This window comes from Halictus rubicundus, chromosome 11 (genome assembly GCF_050948215.1).
Source record: "Halictus rubicundus isolate RS-2024b chromosome 11, iyHalRubi1_principal, whole genome shotgun sequence".
Lineage (NCBI taxonomy): Eukaryota > Metazoa > Arthropoda > Insecta > Hymenoptera > Halictidae > Halictus > Halictus rubicundus.
In genome coordinates this window covers 2,430,368-2,452,825 of record NC_135159.1, presented here as the reverse complement: position 1 = coordinate 2,452,825, position 22,458 = coordinate 2,430,368, and the positions used below count along the sequence as shown (strand labels likewise).

The following is a 22,458-nucleotide window of genomic DNA, read 5'->3' as shown; positions in this document are numbered from 1 at the left end:
GCCTAACCTCGGGGAAACCCCGGAAATTAGGGAACGGCTAGTTAGGAGGCACAGTCATGGCCACGGCCAGAGACAAAACCACTTCACTTTATTGTTTTTTTTTTTTTGTAACCGAAAAGTGTAGGTGTCTCGTCAAGTATGCGAATGACGATGGCGAGAACGTCACGATGTTTTTCTCGTTTTGCAGAAGTGCCTGACGACTCTGGACCTGACGTCTTTGGGAGTTGGCTCCTGCGTTGGTACAGGGATGTACCTGGTCGCGGGAATGGTGGCGCGTAGCGTCGCTGGGCCAGGCGTCGTCTTCTCGTTCATTATCGCGGCCATTGCTTCCATTTTTTCCGGTAAGTCGGCACGAATCAATTAGAGCATTAGCAGTACACGGGAGAGATAGCTTTCCGCGGGACGCGGACGGCACGTTGCGGCGGTCGAACAACGTTGTTTCCGTTCTGCCAGCGACAGGAATTCTCGGGATGGAATTTACCGGGTGTGGCGTGGGTAACGCTGTCGGATTAGATTTACAGGGGTCGCATGGCGAGAGCGCCGGACAGGCTGTCAGGAACGGTTCCGTGTCGGGGAACGTCGGGGAATCCAATTCTTTTCCACTTACAGAACAGTTTAAACTCGCTCTCTAGCAGCGTACAGCGCGCAGCAAAATTGAACCGTAACGCGGACGGTGGAATTTCTGTGAGAAATCAATTATCATCGACGAAGGGCAAGATTACAAACGGATCTTGCGTCTGACGGTCTAAGCTCCCCTCGGACAGGGAGAGCTCTTCCCGTGGAAAATAAATATTGCAACGGCACCGCCTCGGACGTCCGACCAAATATAGACTCGTTCTACCGACACACGCGAACCTCTCCTCGTATAGATAGATTCTACGCTCGTTGGCTCTCCCGCGACCGACCATGTACCGCGCGTTTAATCGTGTTTGCCCGTATGGGTCCTCGAGTTTCGTTCTACCTTGAGCTATTCGATTTCCAACCGGGGTCTGATTTATCTTGCTGACGTCCGGATCGGCCGCGATCCTGCTCCACTTACGTCCGCCCGTGCGATATTGTTATGCTTGGCTGTGTCCGACCACGAACCGTCTCGAGTTACTTCGATACACCGACGACCATAAGCTCCGGCCCTAGCCCGCTATCCAGACACGCGATCGCCTCTCATTTTCTTGTACCGAGACCACCACCCTCGCTCGCCGACCCTACTCGACGGCGTATTATTTTTACACCGTAAATGAGCTCGTTAATGGCTTGTCTCAACATTCCGAGACCGGAGCAAGCTGGACTGAATTACGAGCACACCTCCATCGGCCTGGTTCCCTTGATTCTACAGCAGCCCGATCGAAGTCCTGCGAGCCTTTTCGTTTCCAGTTTAACGACGCTTAAACTCCTTCGATCGGTCCGACCACTGCCGATCTCTCACCATTGCAACCTGTCCGACCACGTACGAGCACATACCACTTAACGCTTTTAGTGCTAGCTTAGTTGCCCCACTGTTTCCACGAAATAAAAGTAATTTATTTGACGAAGTAAAAGTTGGAAAGTTAAGGGCCAAGGGTAGTCACGTGACTTTTGCAGAGTCAGCAGGTCGGTAACTGCTGTATAATTTCCCTTCACAGACTTAAGATCCGTCTTGGTCTTGACCCGACGGATCAACAACTAAACTTGTCACATTTTTTGCTCTGTATTATCGATATTATGAATTCTGAAACGTGCTTCAAGTTTTTGGCTTTATTTCGCAGAAAATCAAGACGAAATATAGTCGAACCAGTTTTTGTACGGTAGATAGGGACATAATAAAAGAAACAGCAAAAAACAAATATTCAGAAACTTCATAAATAGCTATAACAAATCATTTTTTACAACATATTAAAGAAAATTTTGTTATGCGGTGCAGAGGGACCGCATAAAAAAAAGTCTCACTTAGAAAATATGTCAAAGATTTACGAAATAGCGAGAAAGTGCTTTCCAAACAAAATAAATCATTAAATTACACAAGGAAACATTTGAAAAAAATTTAATTTTTCATTTTAAACATGGAGAAATTCAAAATGCACATAATTCAATACTACTTGTTATAGTCCAAAACGCGCATCTTCTGGTGATGAACTGGTTCAAAATCGGTTTCGCCACTTGAAGATATTAGAGTTGATTTATTTTTTGTTACCATGAAGTCAGTGATAAGTTTTTGCGATCGAAGCACTTTTTGGAATTGCAAACTCCTTTCGGAATTGTTATATATTTTAAGAAAGTGCTTTTCCAATTTGTTGCAAAGCTGGATTCCTACATATATTTTATCCGCTGTCACAGAATCCGGCTCTTCTTGTTCGTCTTCATAATCTGTTAAGTTATTGATAATGTCACTATCATTGATAGAAAACATTACAAGAGTGTTATAATGCCAACACCGTTGGCATTCATATACCGCATAAAAAACAAATCACACAAAAAAAAATCGCATAGAAAAGGACCGCACATAAACAGGTTTCTCGATTTCATCCGGAAAACTCATCCAGTGGAACAAAAATGCTTGGATTCCACGGCATGCACATCGTCAATTTTTGGCCTACTTCTAACATTTATATTACCAAATATCTGCATAATCTCGTCAGCTCGTGACCAGCGCGCGCTGCATTGAACCTTCCTCTTTCGAATGAGCCCTTTCCCAGCGAAAAAAATTCTCATATAAGGACGAAAAGTTGAGGCACGTAAAACCATTTTTCGCCTAATCTAGTCGGTAACGTGGTCAGTCTACCTTATCGCGAATCTACGAAGTCTTGGTTCTTAATCCCTTGCACTACGATTTATTTTACGGTTTCGGTGATTGAAACTGTTTTGTAATTCGTAATTTCCTAAAAAAAGAAGGAGAAAAATTACACCTATTGTATGCCTATACGTTCTTCAATAGCTGTACATTAACAAAGCCAAAATAGAATTTGATTTCGGTTTAAATGAAATTAATAACATACATATTTATTAGACTCTGTTCAGAATCTTCATCACGAGTCTGACTCGATATTGTAGGGCAAGGGGTTAACATCGATAACCAAGTTTCGTTTCACAGGGTTCGATTACTGCTCAATAACTATTCCCAGATAGATTCTAATTTAATATACTAATTGTAATTCTAATTCTGATTCTAATTGTAATAAACTTGGTTCCGTCTTTAGTCACATACTGTTGTACGTTCTGTGGGTGTTGGCTCTCAAGCTGTGTGACGCTGAAAGCACACCCACAGGGGTCAATACAATAACAAGAAAATTCATTTATGCATAAATCTGGGCAAGTAATTGTCTCTCATTTATGGGAGACGCGGCCGACCACATTTCATTCCTTACTATTCTCTCTCTCTCTCTCTCTCTCTCTCTCTCTCTCTTTCTCTACTGCAAGACCCTTCGAATCCCTGCTACTCGGTTGACCGTCTCTGTCACTATAGAACGCACCGACACGACACGGTCTCTCGATGCAGAAGCACCGCTTTCGAGTGCTGTTTCGAAGCGAGGCACGCGATGCTGCTCGGCCAGGTCGGTTAGGTATATCGGCTGTGCTCGATCGAGGCCCTAGGGGCTCCGGCGAAGAGCAAAGAGCATAGAGGAGGAGCCGTGTTGTAATCGCGTTGATATCGAACGCGAGGAAGCGCGGCGCGGTGAGCCTTTGTTGCCCCGTTTCGGATCCGTGCGGCGGCGCTCAGGTAAATAATGGAGCCGGATTAGGGGCGGAATCATTCCGGGAATGCTCCAGAGACAATGCGGGATCTCTCTCGTTTCTTCCGCGCCTCGTCCTCGCTAATTCCGTTCGACGGTTCTAGCAATCGATCACGATGGTGGCCCTTCGCACCCTGATCCCATGAAAACTGCACAGCCAATCGGCTAATTGATCGAGCACAGCCCCTATCCGGAGGAATAACTTCTCGAACGACTTGTTTGGGCAAGTTCTACTAGGAAATTACCTTGGCGCGCGAGCGCAGAATGTCATCGTTAGAAAGAGAGTCGAGCTTTCATTCGAAGTTGACGTTTTCGAATATATGTGTGTGTATGTGTGTTTGCAGGAGCATGTTACGCCGAGTTCGGTGTACGAGTGCCTCACACCACGGGCAGCGCGTACATGTACAGTTACGTGACGGTAGGCGAGTTAATAGCATTCATTATTGGATGGAACATGGTGCTGGAGTACCTTATAGGTACGAGCGCGTGTGCCTGTGCCCTTAGCGCCTGCCTGGATGCCCTTTCGGACGGCGCCGTTTCCGATGCGATAGCGAGCAGCGTGGGAACCATATTCGGTGAGTCGAGCCATTCCATTTTTACCCAGGCTAATTAACGAACAACGTGGCCCTCCGCGATCATACTTTCGCCGGTGCTACAGTTTCGTTAGCGCGCCGGAACTCGACGGAATGCATTCGAGGGTGAACGGCTTTTAACTGTGGACAACCGAACTAGACGCCAATTGGAAACACGAATGTGATTCGTCGATTTTTTACTGGCATTTATACCGTAATTTTGTTAACCCTTTGCGGTCCTACGTCGGACATTGACTTTTGTCCGATAGCTCCTAATTGTATTGCTTTCACCCATTACACTCGTCAGTAATTACATGGTACTTAAGTAAAATTCTAGTGTGCCTTATTTGTTATAAATAGACTGCGGATGTTTGTGCAATTTTTAATTTTTCTAAGCAAATTTTAAGAAAGTGGAATCATGTAAAATCTTATTTTCAGTGGCAGTAGTCTTTGTAGTTCTGAAATAAATAAAAATCGTACTAAATTCTGTGGAATTTTATATTCTAGAATAATTTGACAATTTTCAGAACACATACATAAATGCTTAAAGTTCCGCAATCCAGTTATAAATGTGTTAATAGAGCCACCAATGGGAATACAATTGTAACAAATTCTGAAGCAAAAGAGAGGAAACACGTTGGACCGGAAGGGGTTAGACTGTTCGAAAAGGGAGTTACGCCGACTCTGAACTGTGGTAAATTCTGATTCGGGACCGCCGTTCGACTCCGCGGCACAGTACTTTGGTGCGAGTAGTCCAAGTCGACGGCTGGTCCGACACAGGAAGCGGAAGAACATTAGGGAGGGTCTGGCGCATGACAGCCGGTCGGATATCACCGTTTTTCAAGCATGATGTACGGCTCTGTTCGGCTCGGGGTCCGACATACAGAGGGTTTTTTTCTAGCCGGCCGTCTGACTACACAGGGGATTATTCTACTGCGTCAGCTGTGCGCGCGGACCGACCGCGACCGGCCGATCGATACGAAACGTCGCACACTGGACTGGAAACCTGTTTTTCGTAACCAAAATTCAATTTTTCTATTTTTCAAGGTTCAAATTCCGAAAACATTTTTGTACGCATCGAATGATAACCCTTCGATGATTCGAAATCCAAAATATTTGCCATTTTAGATAATTGTTTAACCTTGGAGCAACGCTGAAAGATATTCTAGTATATTCTAATACATTCCTGTTGGATATAAAATGTTCACTGAATACTTCTGTAGAAAGTTCTCTTTATTTCACGGCGCGTGAGGAAGCTGTTTACTAAACGAATTCTTAGCTGACTTTCGAACCCCTTTGGACTTTGGAAAACTTGGGTGCCCTTATATCTTCGGACTGTTATGGTTAGGATCCATAGTCCGATCCTTGAACCAAAGAATCGACACATTCGATACAGTGATTTCTCTATATATGTCGCTAAGGCCTCGATGATAAACGTCACGGAATTATCGCCATTATAGCGGGGTATACCCCGCGAGGGGCCAAGGACGCCAAGGAGTGTAAACATAACACGGCTCGAGTATGTCTCCTGGACGACACACAACGCTGGCAAGACCCGTGTTGTTGACATACAGTGAGCGTAAAAAGTACACCTCTTGTAGGCTTAAAAAACCATGTGTTTCTCTATGTAATTGCACACATGTTTATAAAACGAAACATAATTGTAATTGTTATATATTTTAACTACATACTGTCATAGAAATATACTTGAGATAGTTTAACGTTAACGAGAAAAATTAGAAAGTATGAGAAGTGTCTCTAAATTGGCGCGCAAAAAGTATTCGTACAGGTACTAGAATGTACTTGGAAGATTTCCGATTGTTTATATTATGATTTAGCAGGACCCGACAGGGTCTTTGATGCACAGTCCAGTGGCAACCTTCTGCAAAAACAGTCAATTTTTGTAACATTCGGTAAAATGGGTCGTAAAGGTGAGGAAACGAGTGAGACTTAAAGAAAAATTATTATACAACAGCATAATCAGTGCAAATCATTGCGAGAAATAGCAGAACAATTAATAGTCCACATAGCACTATACAAGGAATTATAAATCGATATGGTGAACAAAAAATCAATAAAAATAAAGTCGGCCTCGAAAACTTAGTTCACGCGATGAACGTTGTATAGTGCATGAAATAAAAACAAATCCTAAAATTAGTGCCCCTAAGATCGCTGCTGAGCTTGCAAACAACGCTGGAGTAAGTGTATGTGCCAGCACTATTCGTAATTGTTTACGAAATAATTAATACGACGGCCGAGTTGCTCGCAAGAAGTATGTCGTAAATGCCGCAAACAGAAAGAAGAGGCTTGATTTCGCGAAAGATAATATTACTAAGCCTACCGAGTTTTGGCGAAGAGTCATATTTACTGACGAAAGTAAATTTAATGTTTTTGGCTCTGATGGCAAGTGTACGGTCTGGAGGAAGAAAATGCAAAGCTACAAAAAGAAAATCTACGTCCCACAGTAAAAGACGGCGGAGGTTCGATCATGGTTTGGGGTTGTATGAGTGCTGCTGGAGTGGGGTCATTACACTTCATCGTGGGAATCATGGACCACAAAATATACCTAAACATATTAAAAACCTATATTGTAACTAGTGCAGAAAAAATAGGTATAAAAGACAACTTTATCTTCACTCAAGATGACCCCAAACATATAGCACGCAACACTAGAGAGTGGTTGCTTTATAACACAGCACAATATTTGAACACAACTCCGCAATCACCGGATACGAATCCGATCAAAAATTTATGGCATCTGATTGATAAAAAAATCCGAACCCGGCATATTTCAAGTAAAGAACAATTAAAACTTGCTCTTCAAGAGGAATGGTGCAATATTACACACGAAATCACGTCCAATTTAGTGGATTCAATGCCAAGAATACTGGACGCAATTATACAGTCGAAAGGCTATCCAACGAAATATTAACTTAATTTATTTTCGCAAATTATAACACGTTTATTAGTAAATTTGTTACATGTACGAATACTTTTTGCGTGCTAATTTTGAGAGACTTGAGATTGTTTTTAATATATCTCATTAACGTTAACTTTTCGTTAGTTTACTTATGTCACATTTTGTAGTTGAAACATATAATAATCGTAATTGTGTTTTGGTTTCATAAAAGAATGTACAATTACATAAAGAAATAGTTAGATTATAGTTTTCTAAAACTATAAGAGGTGTACAAATACTTTTTACACTCACTGTATGTCGAGAATTCACTTAACTTTGTAATCGTTGTTTGGAAGACGATTCTGAAAACCCCGATCCATTGTTGCTCTCGAACAACAAGTTCCTAGTGCTGGATACTCATTGACAATCCAACAATTCCTAAAACAATTTCGGCCAGAAAAAAAAACAGGTTTCCAACCCACAGTGCGTCGTTGCTGTTTGCTTCGCTCGAAGCGGAAATTCGTCGAATTCGGTTGCCCTACCGAACCTAACTACTCTTCAGCCAACTCTGACCATCGACACAGCGTTCCCACCGAATCGGACGAGGGAGAGGAAGAGAGCAGAGTATCCGAGAGGCCGCGATCGCGCGAGATAACTCAGCCGTGCAAGCCGGAAAGTAGAACGTCGTTCTATTTGCAGCGGATCGATTCCGAGACGCGAGAGTTCATTCTACCTCGCCGACGATCATTCTATCCTAACGGTTCATTCTACTCCCGAAAAATCAGACGCCTCGAACGCGTCACGTGACGCTTTACTTAATGGAAACGTTCAACCGCCTCGCCTCGCCTCGCCTCGCCTCGCGTGCTCGGTTCGCGTAAGGTCATTTCGCGAGGCACGAACTTGTTCTTCCGTGGAAAATGTCCGGTCTATTTCAGGCGGTTCTACTCGGCCAGGTAGCCTCGGAAACGGCGGAGCTGTTCCCCTTGGAATTCGGATGTCATGCCAGGCAAAATACGACACTGCAGCCGGTCCGCTTCGGGAAACTGGCCGACTACGTGCTCGCCCGTTCTACTTACTCCGCGTCTGGCCACGCTCACGCTCGTTCCACTCGGAGCAAGGCTGACCGGTGCTATCCTACTCGCTCTTGATCCGCGAGTTTCGTACAGCCCGTTCCTTTCACTCTATTGACCAACGAACGGGTCCCGCTTTGTGTTCGACTACGTTCCGAACCATTCCATCCCCTTGCACCCCTTTCTCAATCTACGCGACGAGAATCGTTCCCTTGCTTCCCTTATTTAACACGTTGAGCTCGACATCGATATTGCTGTCCTTTCCGTTCAGCCGGCAGCGAACGAGCACTTAACGGCGATATTTGAGCCGGCTGGAATGAACAGAGATAAATAAATAAATAAATAAATTACTACATTTATTTGTTAAGTTTGATACCGCCGGGCTCAACGTGTTAATCCATACGGTCGCGGGGCGTTATGCGATGTTATGAAAGCATCGCGAGACTCGATGGAAATTTTATGAAATTAATTTGGTCGGGCGCAACAGGAGGGAACAGCTTCTCCGAGACCATGGGATCCCATAGATGATTCAACGGCTTTGCGTCTCTCCGAACTCTGTAATCCGTGCGAGGACCCTCTCCGGGCCCGAATTGAAAAACCTGTCCGAATTTTGATATGAAGGTTCGAAACTGCACGGGGTGGTTGTTACCATCCATCGTGTTCGGATTTATTCGATGTTTTTCTCGTTTCCGGGACTCGCGGAGATTTTCCGGACAAATACGCGCGAAACCGACTGTTCGAACAGGCTTGTTTCGTTGAACTGTTCGCGCCCATTTCCCACGGAACGGCTCTATAGTCTTTATTAGATCACAGTGATACCAATCGATTTCGAATCTCGAAATTCCCGGAGGAGGATAGTTTCGAACGATAAAGCAAATCCCCGCTGTGTTTCTTCGCCGGGCGCTTGAAAGCGTTTCGTACGGCCCTGCGCGCTTTTAATTCGAGGAAAACGCGAATCGGCGAACGTTTCCCTCTTCCTCTTCTCCGCACGCTCGCGAGCGTGGTATGGAAATTTTTCTAATATTTATGCATCGAAACTGTCATCCTTCCATCAGGATATTTTCCATTCGTACTCGCTGCTGAATTCGCGTTTTCCTGTCCCGCGATACCAGCAAAACACACTTGATACGTGCACGACGCGTAAAATACGAAAGTTGAGCACTTGTCTGACCGTTCGCGCTCTCTGTTCCACTTGCGCGGGCCAGTGGTCGACTCGTACCGTTCGCGCGATCGATATATTTACCTGTACTACTGCTGTTTGATTAACGGTGGACTCGTGCCTCTTGGGCGATCGATGGTTTACCAGCACCATCACTGTCTGATTAGCGGTCGACGTATACTACTTTGCGTACATACCGTACCTTAATTATTCCAACATTACCGGTTTTCTGCTTTTATGGCAACAACGTGTAGGGGCAATTTGAAACAACAGAATTGTTTCCAGCTTGTTAAAATTACTAACCCCTCGATTTATTTCACTGCTGCTTCGTCTTTGATCGCTTCTTGTAACACATAGAAAATTTATATTTATTGTGCACCTTCGTCTATTCGAATGGACACATATCGACAATAAAAATATAGAATTCTATTTCGATTTGAAGGAAAAGGCTAGTGCCCAAATTCGGTAGATCCTTTTTCTTTTTACTTAAGCATTTCAAATCTCAACTGCGATCTATTTCTGCTGCACTAAGTAAGATAAAGTACAGTATACACATATTCATATACAGGGTGTTCATTTGAAAATTTTCCAGCCGAATATCTCGAGAAGTATGAAAAATATTAAAAAATTGTAAAACACGTGTCCAAGGATTTCGAGGCGGAAAGAGGGCGGCAGTATCGGTTATTTTGGGTGGCGTTTTCAAGGTCATTTGAAGGTCAACTTTGCTTTTTCAAATGGAAGCCTATACTTTTTATTATGGGATCGTATTGTACGTAAAAAGACCAGCATTATTCGTAGGATAGTTTCTTTTATCTACGAACTAGTTTCGGAGATAAGTGTGCCAGTCGAACTGCTGCTGTACATCGTCATAACTGTCGTTATTGGAGTGACTAAAATCCACATCTTATTAGAGAAAGTAATAAAGGCAGGCATTTTAGGAAATGCTATTATAGATCGTCTGTTTTTCCCAGAGAATTTGAATGGTAATCTGTAATTAAATTTACTGTAATCTGTAATTAACTTTAATATCTTTCATATTTTTCCAGATATTCGGCTGGAAAGTTTTCAAATGAATACCCTGTATACACAGTCTACATTAAATCAAATTAAATTCGTAACTTACAGTTTTTTATGAAATTAAAATTGAGAAAACATGCTTTAATGTTAGGTCGAGCGACTAATATTTCCAAACTTAAGGGTAATTGAAGCTTAATTTTACGCAGCTGATGAATTAACTTAGATCGCTGCGAATCGAAGAGGCAACACTGTCAAACAATATGATTGATATCCTGGCTGTCATGCCCGCACTCCTACTTCGGGTCACTAATAATTCCTACACGAAATAAAGACGCTTTGAGGTTATAATGATCGGATGTACACCGATTAATAGTTACAATAAATTGGAAGACGTTCATGTTTAAACCACGGCTTAGACTTTCTGGTATAATAATGGTTGAAAAATATTATTCAGTAGATCCTGTTCGAAATTTTCGTCACGAATTCGACTCGATATTTTAGTAAAATGGTTTAAAGTGAGAACGAGCTGTCTATCTGGCTGCAGTCCCTTGCAACTGGCGCAGGAAATTTTCATTTTGCACGAAGATCCGCAGTCTATTAATTTCTTATCCTGCGTTAATCATCGACCCATACTACTTGTACGATCGATGATCGCTCGTGCTACGCTGGACGACTCGCGTTACTTGTAATGGTTTACCTGTACTACTTGTTGGACCATGGTGGACTCGTGTAAGCTGTACGATAAACGATTGATCTATACTACTTGTCGGACCAGAAGCGGGGATAAATTACCGGTCGGGATAAGCGCAGGCACGTTCCGCTGGTCCTTCGGAACGCGAAAAAGATTTCTCCGAAGGAAGATACCGCGAAAGCTCGCGGAGAACAATGGAGAATTGATTTCCGTCGGGTCGGAGAGGGTGCGCTCGAGTTTGTCGCATCGGATTCTGCTTCTGTCGGGTGTTTGAACTCGCAGAAAAAATCCTCGCCGTCCGCGGGACGACGCGCGGCGGGGCACTCGAGAAGGTCGTGCCGCGTTGGAAAACGGTGTCGACGAGGCGACACTCGTCCCTCTCCCCTTTTTCCCCTCGAGAGCCCCGCCGCGAAAATAATTCACGAAAGCGCTACACCACCCTCGCAATTATCAAGTTCACCCTCTCGAGCACAACGGGCCGAAGAAATTTTCGCTCGAACAACAAGAAACTTGCATCCCGACCCGCGCTGCGAACAGCTTAACGAGTCACGGCAACGCTCGATGCCCTGATAAGACACGCCTCGCCTCGCCTCACCTTGCCGTGTCTAACGGGTGATTCGTTAGCAACATTCGATTTCTTCGAATTCAACTGCTGGGACCATTGATTGCCGCTTGAAGCCTGTCGCTCAGTTAACATTCGTTTATACGAATAACACAAGTATACGAGAATATTCATTCCCATCTGGAGGAAGGAAAAGGAAAAAGGAGAAGTATGTTGCGCTGTTACAGGTGCATAGATGGACGCGTCCACATTTGAACTACGTATGAGTAATAATAGTTCTGCAAACGTTGCGATTCTCTTAAATGAACTACTGTACAGAGATTTCACTATACAGGGTGGGTCGCCACATTTTGCCATCTAGATTTACGTCATTATTATTACGCAAAGCAAACAATGTTTCAGATGAAGTTGAGTGGTTTTGAGAGTTTTTTTTTGTAGGTGGACGTGTAAAGGACATATGAAGGTCATTAATGTTTTTTTAAATGGAATCGTATATTTTTTTACTGCATCAACTGATGCTCCTTCATATTCTTTACAAAAAAGTATTAATCTATTTGTGTAAAAAAATCATTAGTTTAGGAGATATTTTAATTCTAATTTGTTAGGAAATCTCGACTTTCTGGTCAATATTATGAATTCAATGTGATAATGTAGTAGGAGAGCAAGAATTATCAATGTAAATATTTACATTTTCTGTGTTGATAATTCTTGCTCTCCTACTTATAGTGAAATTTAGACTTATTGGTACATACTTTATCGAGGGATCACTAACCGGACCAATATATGCACATTTTTTATCAAATACTCTATGGACATTTTTAGATGATTTACCATTGCATACACGACAAATAATGTGGATTCAACAGAATGGTTTCCCTGCTCATTATTCAAGAATAGCAAGGGATACGTTAAATCGAATGTTCCCAAATCGTTGGATAGGGCGAGGTGGCCCCATTCATTTTCCGGCAAGATCACCAGATCTAACGCCCCTCGACTTTTTCTTGTGGGGCTACTTAAAAAATAAAAGTGTACGCTGAGTCTCCGACTACAATGGCCAATATGAGGGATCGTATCATCAATGAGTGTAACAAAATAACATCAGATACACTACGCAATGTTAGTGAGTCATTAACTTCTCGATTCAGAAAGTGTTCCGATGCAAATGGTCGCCACATTGAACCTTTTCTGTAAAGAGACATTACAATTGAAATATCTCCTAAACTAATGATTTTTTTACACAAATAGATTAATACTTTTTTGTAAAGAATATGAAGGAGCATCAGCTGATGCAATAAAAAATATATGCAAAACAAAAATGTACCATCAGAATGTGCCACTCTCAAAACCATTCAACTTCATCTGAAACATTGTTTGCTATGCGTAATAATAATGACGTAAATCTAGATGGCAAAATATGGCGAACCACCATGTATATGTCGCTAAGGCCTCGATGATAAACGTCACGGAATTATCCCTACTATGGGGAATTATCCCCACTACGGCTCGGGTATGTCTCCTGGGCGATACACGACGCCGGCAAGACCCGCGTTGTTGACATATATCGAGAATTTGTGACGCGACAAATACGGCGTCGCTTTAGACAGGATGATCGGACGAACGTCGCGCTCGATCGCGCAGCAGAATTACCTCGAACAGATTTCCGCGGTGTCGTCTGCGGCGGAAGTCGTCCGCGGTTCGGGGGCTGAAAGCAACCCCGGCAAACAAAGTAAATTTCCAGAGGAAGGAGTGGGGTCGGGCAGGAAGTGACGTCTCGCGGACGAGCTCAAAGGGTTGCCATACTTTCCGGGCTGACTCTGCAAAGTGTCCTGTCTCTCTCTCTCTCTCATCCCCCCTCTCTTTCCCTCTCTTTGTCTGTATCTCACTCGCCGGAGACTCTTCAAAGTGTTTCTTTAACGTCCTTACCTCCCACTCCCACTCTCTTTTCCGGGTCTATTGTCCTGTTACGTTCCTACAGGATCGTAACGATTCACCCTTCACGACTTCCTTATCCTCCAGCATTTTTCCACCGACGAGGAGTGCTTCCGCCATTATTCGGATGCGCCACGCATACCTCGCTTCCCGTACATACTGCCAAGCCTATCTCTCTCTCTCACACACACACACACACACTCTCGCTCTCGAGGGACCGACTTTGAGACAAAGGGAAGCCGACTTATTTCCCTGGTCTCTCTTTACTAGCGTCTAGATTCTTCTCTTCCTACAGGGTGCTCTGAAATCTCACAACTCGCCCTCTAGGCGTCTGCCACTGTTGGATTACCTGTCTCCAGGGTCAGATAGAGGATGATAGCCCTCGCAGGGCTCTCCTAGACCGTCGACAATCCGCTCCAGTCAGATTATCGGTCTCTTAGGTGCACTGGGCCTGCCCAGATACATAGAGCTTCTTCTAGATCAGCATCGTCCCAGCTCCGGGCTCGTTACAATTACTCCCCGGCCCTGATAGAGTCCCGATGCTCCTTCTTAGGATGATTAACTGTCAGCTTTGGACTTGGGGTGTACAGAGTAGGGTTCGCGTAGGGTTCCTCTGGATCCACACTTACCTCTAGGTGACTCGACCGAGAGCGGATCGTTGGATCACCCTGTATACGGAAGAGTAGCTAGAAAATAAGGAGAACGAGGGGAAGAAGCCGCGGAAGGACGCAACGGCCGGATTCTGGGGATAACAAAAGGCCGAAGGGGGTGCAAGAGGATCAAGGGGCGCTTGCGCGGATCAAGTCTAGCACCTGTGGACCTCATCGATCCGAAACGGTTTGCGAAGCCGCATACTTCGATGCTCTTTAACCTGCCCACCTGAGCCCTGTATATCTCACCCTTGTCCCTTCTCAGACTGTTCCTTCGAACAACCCTTTACCACGGAGCCTCTGTTCAGCTTCTTCCCGTTGTCCATCGTCCGGCGTGTACCATTCGTGGAAGCCATTCTTCCAGTATCGTTCCCGACTCGACGAACATCTGCTCGACACCTGTACAGTTTCGTCTCTCTCCTCGCTCTTTAACCACCGTGTCACATTCTTCCGCGATTTCACGGAATCGATCGATCGATCGATCGCGAGGATGATCGTTTTTCCGTGAAAGCGGTCGGCCGAAAGGTTTCGAGATTGATTGCCGGTGAATAGTCCAGTTTAGCGGCTGGGCTACGCGGATTAACAAACCCCGAGTCCCACTTTGCTTTCAGTGGCTGTCAATGGAGCTTGATGAAGCTGCGGGTCGAGCTCCCGCGAGAATAATATTCGTCCTGTAACCGGTTCGCAGTCGGGACACTTTCCGGACCCAGGAAACCGGACTCCTCGATCGGAGATTCGAGGCTCTTTCACAGCCTGGCGTTGTACAATTTCGATGGTCTCGTTGTTGGGGAACCACTCGCGATATTGTATTCTCGAAAGGCGGCGCACTCGAGGATCCTACGATAAAAATTGAGGGTGTTTCGTCGATCAAGCGCGTCGGCTCGCGCGGATCCTGCTCCGCGACGATAAGAAGGGAGCCGTTTAGGCGAGCGAGCGAGCGATAACACCGCAATTTTCTCCCGTATATTTCACCGGAGAAGGAAGGTCGCATTGTAGGGGAGAGCCGGGTACCGGAACGAACGAAATCAATTTCTCTCAAGATTTCTCCACTCTCGACGGTTGACCGTCTTTGCCGTGAACGTTTTATTCACCTCGCCGTGTTCCGGCCTCGAGAGGTCGACTTCCTGCTCGGTGCGGCGCGGTTTTGTATTCGTTCGCCGCATATAGATTTTATTGCCAGTTCCATCTCGCGTTCGTTTCGTCGGCTGCCGCGAGCAGTCGACCCTTTTTCCCCGTTCTTTTTTTTTTTTTACTTTTTCTCATTCGCGTCGAGTCGAGGCGGTACGCGTCGAGTGTTTCTTCCGCGGCGAACTTTATTCGACGTTTCACGAGAGCGGCACACGGTTTTAAATCCGCGCCGGAATTGGCGAGTCGGCTGAAAGGAACAGCGGGGTTTCTAGTCGGGAGAATACGGGGAAAGCCCTCGCCCCAAGACCGTGTTCCGTTCGAACAGAAATTACGATCGACGGGCCGTCAAACGGTTTCCAATTGTCCTATCACGCGGATCCTCCAGTGGAAGACAGCCGTTCTCCACCACTGTTTCTGATCCGTTTAGATCCGCGTGTCGCTCGGCATTCTACACGCGCGGCACGGAATCGAATGAAATCGAAGCGAACGTTTCCCGATCGAACACGAACCTATACGCCACTTGCCCGCTCGAATACTGTCCTGTGCCACCTGTGGCGTTAAGTATCGACTTGTTCTACTTGCCCGACCAACCGTACTCTCCATGCAAATGGTACTCCACTTGCCCGACTAATCGCTGACCAACGCTACTCGCCTCGCCGACGCTAGACGATCGCGTCGACCGAAACGCCTGGGCGAATACGATCCTGGGCCACTTTATCCCGCCACAATTCGACGTCCTCGAGACAAGCTTCCGGGTCCGAATTTTCAAATGTCTGCCAACCAGGCAACCGGGCACTATGCGAAATACAAAACTGCGAAGACAGAAGTGTAGGGTTATGAATCAGACACTGTGTTAGAATGATTGTTTAGAGTGACTGTGAACGTGTTTGGGACTCGGTGACAAGAGTAAAGTGTTTAGGGGCGCCAAGCGCAGGGCGTACGTGACTGTTTGGGTTTTCTATTGGGACATGGGTATATACAGGGTGGCCCACATAACTCTGAACAGCTCAAGCTGTCACTAATGAAAATAATAGTGTCAGTATTCTTGCTGCAATTACATTAAATCCTCATATTAGTCAACGTACACTTGCACAAACATCACATATTAGTCGTTCATCAATTCAACGAATTTTGAAACGGCAAAAGTATCATCCATATCACATGGTTTTATCACAAGAGCTTTCGATAGCAGATTACGATCAACGCGTAAGATTTTGTGAGTGGCTGCAGGGTGTTGTGGAAAATGACTTTTTGTGCAAAATACTTTTTTCCGATGAGGCCACTTTTATGAATTCAGGGCATGTAAATAGACATAATCTGCATTATTGGGCCGTGGAAAACCCAAATTGGATGCGATGTGTTCCCTTTCAACATCGATGGTCTTTAAATGTTTGGTGTGGCCTAATAGGAGATTTTGTGATTGGACCTTATTTTTTTCAAGAAACTGTAACATCTGCAAGTTATTGTGATTTCTTAAAAAATCATTTGCCTGCGCTTTTGGAAGATGTGCCACTGCATGTTGGAAGAGAAATGTGGTTCCAACAAGACGGCGCTCCTCCACATTTTGCAATCATCACCAGGCAATTTTTGAACGAAAAATTTGGGAACAAATGGATAGGTCGTAGGGGACTTCATCAATGGCCTCCACGATCCCCCGATCTAACACCATTAGATTTTTTCTTATGGGGATATGTAAAGGACAAAGTTATGTTTGAACCGCCGACGACAAAAGAGGATATGAAACAAAGAATACGTGACGCTTGCGCTTCAGTGACTCCCGAAATGTTAAAAAATGTTAGAACAACTTTGATGTTTCGAGTAAATAAATGTTTACAAGCCCGTGGTGGACATTTTGAACATTTAATTTAAAGTACATTTTATTTCTTCACGAATAAGCAAAGGACTCAAGCGCGTATAATTCCATAACGCTATTTCCGAGCGCTTCAAGTACCTACAACTCGAAACTTCAAACTGTTATATCTCATCGTGGAAGTATCTGACAAAAAAATGTTTCAGACAAAATTGACTTGTTTTTTCCTGTAGAATCTAAATATGTAACATTTTATAGGGGGTTCCATTTAAAATTATAAAGGTACCTCCCCTCCCCCGTTAAAAGGGAAGGGAGACCACTTCACGTTTATGTAGTCAGAATGGTCCTTCAGTTCCATGCAATTTAAGACTAAGAACTTTAAAATCGATGGCATAGTTTTCGAGATATTGAGCTGTTCAGAGTTATGTGGGCCACCCTGTATAATAAAATCACACTCTTTATCTGTATACGAAATAGAATTTATATTTCAATAGATTGTCTAAAAGCGCGTTGTCAGACACGTCTTTACGGTTTGAGAGAAACGTCGCGAATGAATCAAGAAATCGAAAACAGAAGAGCAACAGTCCAACATGAACAACTGAGGATCGAGGGTCCCATGCCGGGGACAACATACAATGTACATTAACTGCAGATAGAATGTATGTCAAAAGCCGATTCAAACGATCCTTCCTTCTAAAGAAATAACAGATTAATTTTGTTCTATTTATGAAATAAATTCCAACATTTTCCGAATGGAACTGAAACTGATAGAGAGAGAGAGAATGAGAGTGCGAGAGAGGAAGAATGGAAGTGGGCCTTGTATAAAAGGGACGAATGCGAGGGATGTTATGTCAGTCAGTAGAGAGAGTGTCAGTCGGTAGAGCGAGAGTCGCGAGCGAGTGAGTTTATGAGATATTGAACATTGAATTGTCGTTTGAGAGTCGAGTTGTCGAAGAAGAATAAAGTACTTTAGCGAAATCGGTATGAGATCACTCCACCCGATACGTCACACCTAAGACGTAGGAGTTTCTCTGAAAATATTCCTACAGAAGGATTTCAGATTACCGAGGAAGAAAAGGTTTTCACTAAATTTATGACGACTAGCGGCGGCGGCTTCTACTCTGAACTGGCCCGTGCGAGCATTTGGTCGGGGTTTAAAAGGGATATAAAATAAATAAAAGGTCCGATGACGGTCGCATAATCGTCGCACGCGCGCGGGCCTCCGCGCCGCCGCCGCCGGAAGCGAAAAATTGGTTTCCTGGTAGAGAAACTGGGTTCACTCGATCCGATTCCCTTTCCATCCGGCAATCTTCGGCGTTCGTCTGCACGTAGCCGATCGGTGAAAGGAGCACGTAAAGGAAATAATGTCGTATTAACCATTAGGCCGGCCAAAGGAAATTGAGGTCGCATTCACGGAATGCATTCGGCGAACAGGTTCGCGACGTCGGCCCTGAGTACTTCTTAACCCGTCGCGCTACGATTTATTTTACGGTTTCAGTGATTAGAACTTTTTCGTAATTCGTAATTTCCTTAAAAAAAGGAGAAAATTTATATCTATCATATATCTAACATATTATATATGTTCGCCAATAGCTGTACATTAACAAAATAGAATTTTATTTCGGTTTAAAGGAAATTAACCGTTTGCACTCGAAGCTATTTTAACTCTGTGGTGAAGGTCTTGTTCAATGAACACGGATATTTGTTGTAAGGATTTTATTTCAGGACGGACAACTGGCAGAGTGACGTCTAGACTGGTACCTAATGACTGACTGATTAGGTTTCTCTCTCTTGCGAAGGTCCTTCGGCACTCCACAGTTTATGGTACCCGTGTACAGCTATTGAGACTGTGACTAACTCGAACTAAAACCATGCTAGGGTCTGAAACTAAACAGTTCTCTAAAAAATAGCTTTGTCTAGTCACGTATACCATAAATGGTGTTCAGCAATTTTCTAACTTTCTCTAGTCCCTACAACTCCAAAATGAAACATTTCTTCCGACCTAGAATATTTCCCTTCTATATATTTTTTTTTCGTGTTATATAGACGAAAATGGTGCAATTTACTCGTACAATATTGAAGTGTTTAGTAATTTATTTGATACAAACCAATTTCAAAATGTAAAAAATATTTTGAATAATGATAGAGCAATTTTTAGTGGCGCCATACAGTCGCCATTCGAGTGCTAAGGGTTAATAACATACACATTTATTAGACTGCGTTCAGAATCTTCGTCGCGAGTATGACTCGATATTGTAGGGCAAAGGGTTAACCACGGAGCGGTGTTCTTGTCTCGATTGACAATTGTTAATAATCGTAGTTTACAGTTTTGTAAGAAATTAAAAATGAGAAAACAAGCTTTAATGTTAGGTCGAGCGACTAATATTTCCAAACCTAAGGGTAATTGAAGCTTAATTTTACGCAGTTGATGAATTCACTTAGATCGCTGCGAATCGAAGAGGCAACACTGCCAAACAATATGATTGATATCCTGGCTATCATGCCCGCACTCGCTCTTCGGGTCACTAATAATTCCTACACGAAATAAAGACGCTTTGAGGTTATAATGGTCGGATGTGCACCGATTAATAGTTACAATAAATTGGAAGACGTTCATGTTTAAACCACGGCTTAGACTTTCTGGTATAATAATGGTTGAAAAATATTATTCAGTAGATCCTGTTCGAAATTTTCGCCACGAATTCGGCTCGACATTTTAGTAAAATGGTTTAAAGTGAGAACGAGCTGTCTATCTGGCTGCAATCCCTTGCAACTGGTGCAGGAAACTTTAATTTTGCACGAAGATCCGCAGTCTATTAATTTCTTATCCTGCGTTAATCATCGACCCGTACTACTTGTACGATCGATGATCGCTCGTGCTACGCTGGACGACTCGCGTTATTTGTAATGTTTTACTTGCTTAATTATTATATTAACAATGTAATAATTAATACAATTCGCGATTCGAAACCCAAAGTTCGCCGAGACGCGAGAATTAAGAGAGAGAGAGAGAGAGAGAGAGAGAGGGAGAGAGAGAGAGAGAGAGGGAGAGAGAGAGTCGCTCTCGAAAAAATGAAAATCACATTTCATTTTTTCCGTCGACGCGTTCCAATTCGCATGAAAATTGAAAACCGGCGTGCCTGTGATCGATCGCCGCCGAAAATCGTTGTAAAGCGGCGGCGTTAATTAAGGACACCCAATTTTTGCTTTAACGAGATCACGTGGCCCCACTTCTGACTACGAAGAGCCGCCGAAATTGGTTTCGCCGTTGGCTCTATGATTTTACGTTTGAATAAAACAGTCAAGACGCCTACCGTCGACGACGTCGGTACGTACATTTGACTTTCTGATGTCCCTATTAAAATTCTGTCCGGCAATGCGCGGCGGATCGGGGAACGGAACAAACGTAAATGGTCTCGAGTGTGTGCGATTTACATTTATCTGTGGCACACACGTGAACCTCGGAGGCCTGAAAACGTGGCGACGCTCGGGGCGATGTCGTATCTTTGATTCTCAACAGAGCCACCCCCGTGCACGTTTATGCTCGTTCGCATGTGTACAAGGTGTCCTAAAATTGTTGTACTTCCCGATTCCTGAGGTCATTCGAAGTATAACTTTTGTCTTTTGCAAGAATCATCTCACCACGGCTTTGTTCAAGAGTTCACAAGGAAAAAAGAACGGACCAATCAGAGCGTTGCTACAGTGGACGGATTCCGGCTCGGCCAATGCAAACGTCACGCTTAGCTGTTGTAGCTGCGCTGCGATTGGTCCGCGATTTGAACTCCTTAACGAAGCCGCGGAGAACATTTTCGCAAAGGAGAAAGTAACTTTCTTCGGGAATCAACCGTTTCAAGGAAGTACATTTTTGGGACACACTGTATAGACGTCTGTACACGTCGGCCGTTGATCGACGGAACGTGTCGCGTGCTGTTCTAGGTCGGCCGCCCGATTTCCTCGCGTTCGTCATCACCATACTGATGATGCTGCTGATGGCCGCGGGCGTCAAGAAATCCCTGGTGTTCAATAACGTGTTAAACGCCATCAACCTCGCCGTCTGGGTGTTCGTCATGTCGGCGGGCATGTTCTACGTGAACGGCGACTACTGGGCCAAACGCGCGGACTTCCTCCCGTACGGATGGAGCGGCGTAAGTACCACCAAAACCATAGAAAATCATACAACTCCTCCGAAAATTACCTAACGACCTAACAACACTCCTTAAGAGACTAGGGGAGTCACGTGACTTCGGTCGGTAACTGCTGTATAATTTCCCTTCGCAGCCTTCAGCCACTGACTTAAGATCCGTCTTGGTCTTGATCCGACGGGTCTTAACCTGTTAACCGAGCGGGACGTATAAATACGTCAAACGTAAACAATATCGGGTACGGGTAGGACATGTGAATACGTAATTTTTTATTTGTTTGTAATTTTGTATTTTCCTTTGTGCTTTATGTATAAATAAACGAAAAAATATATATTTCATAGTCTTTTCATTTATTTTAAGCATAAATAAAAAAAAAATAATAATATGAAATTACATCCTCCGGGCGTGACGTATTTACACGTCCTAGTGAAAGAGTTCGCGCCCGTTGTATGCTGCGTAATTAAAAAGGGAATTCCCCGGTTAACAGGTTAAATCTGTGACTAAACTTGTCACATTTTATATATTATGAATTCTGACGCCAGAAACGTGCTTCAAGTTTTTGGATTTAGTTCGCAGAGAATCAAAACAAAATATAGCTGGAGATATTTCCTAGCGCGCGCTACTCTCGATTTCATCCAGAAAACTCATCCAGTGGCACAGAAATGCTTGGATTCCACGGCATGCACATCGTCAATTTTTGGCCTACTTCTAACGTTTATATTAGGGGACCCATAAGTAATCAATTATTTTGAAATTAAAACAGTTTTTGTAGTAAATTCAAGTATTTATTTCTTAATTTATTATATAATCTCCGTCACTATAAAGGACAGTTCGCCATCTTTTCTGCAAATTTTCAATCCCCCTCTTATAGAAATCCAGGGGTCGTGAAGCAAAATATGGCTCGAAGTGCCTCCTTACATCTTCTACAGAAGTAAATGTTTTATTTCTTAAATAATGCTCCAGAGATCTGAAAAGATCAGAGGGAGCAATATCCGGTGAGTACGGGGGTGCGGTAAAACTTCCCATTGCAATTCTTTGATTTTTTCCTGTGTGAGTTTCGCTGTATGGGGCCGGGCATTGTCAATTTCCAGTATTACACCTTTTCTGTGGACTAAAGATGCCCTC

The 22,458-nt window shown here is 44.0% G+C and overlaps 1 protein-coding gene across 1 annotated transcript in view; it reads left to right on the top strand.

Annotated features, from left to right (window-relative positions):
- Positions 1 to 22,458, top strand: part of LOC143359146 (solute carrier family 7 member 14) — a 95,861-nt gene that overhangs the window by 58,829 nt on the left and 14,574 nt on the right. The window contains exons 3-5 of the mRNA XM_076796872.1: positions 188 to 341; positions 4,049 to 4,279; positions 21,128 to 21,336. Of these exons, the coding sequence (XP_076652987.1) occupies positions 188 to 341; positions 4,049 to 4,279; positions 21,128 to 21,336 (594 nt within the window). The remainder of the gene's footprint in view (positions 1 to 187; positions 342 to 4,048; positions 4,280 to 21,127; positions 21,337 to 22,458) is intronic.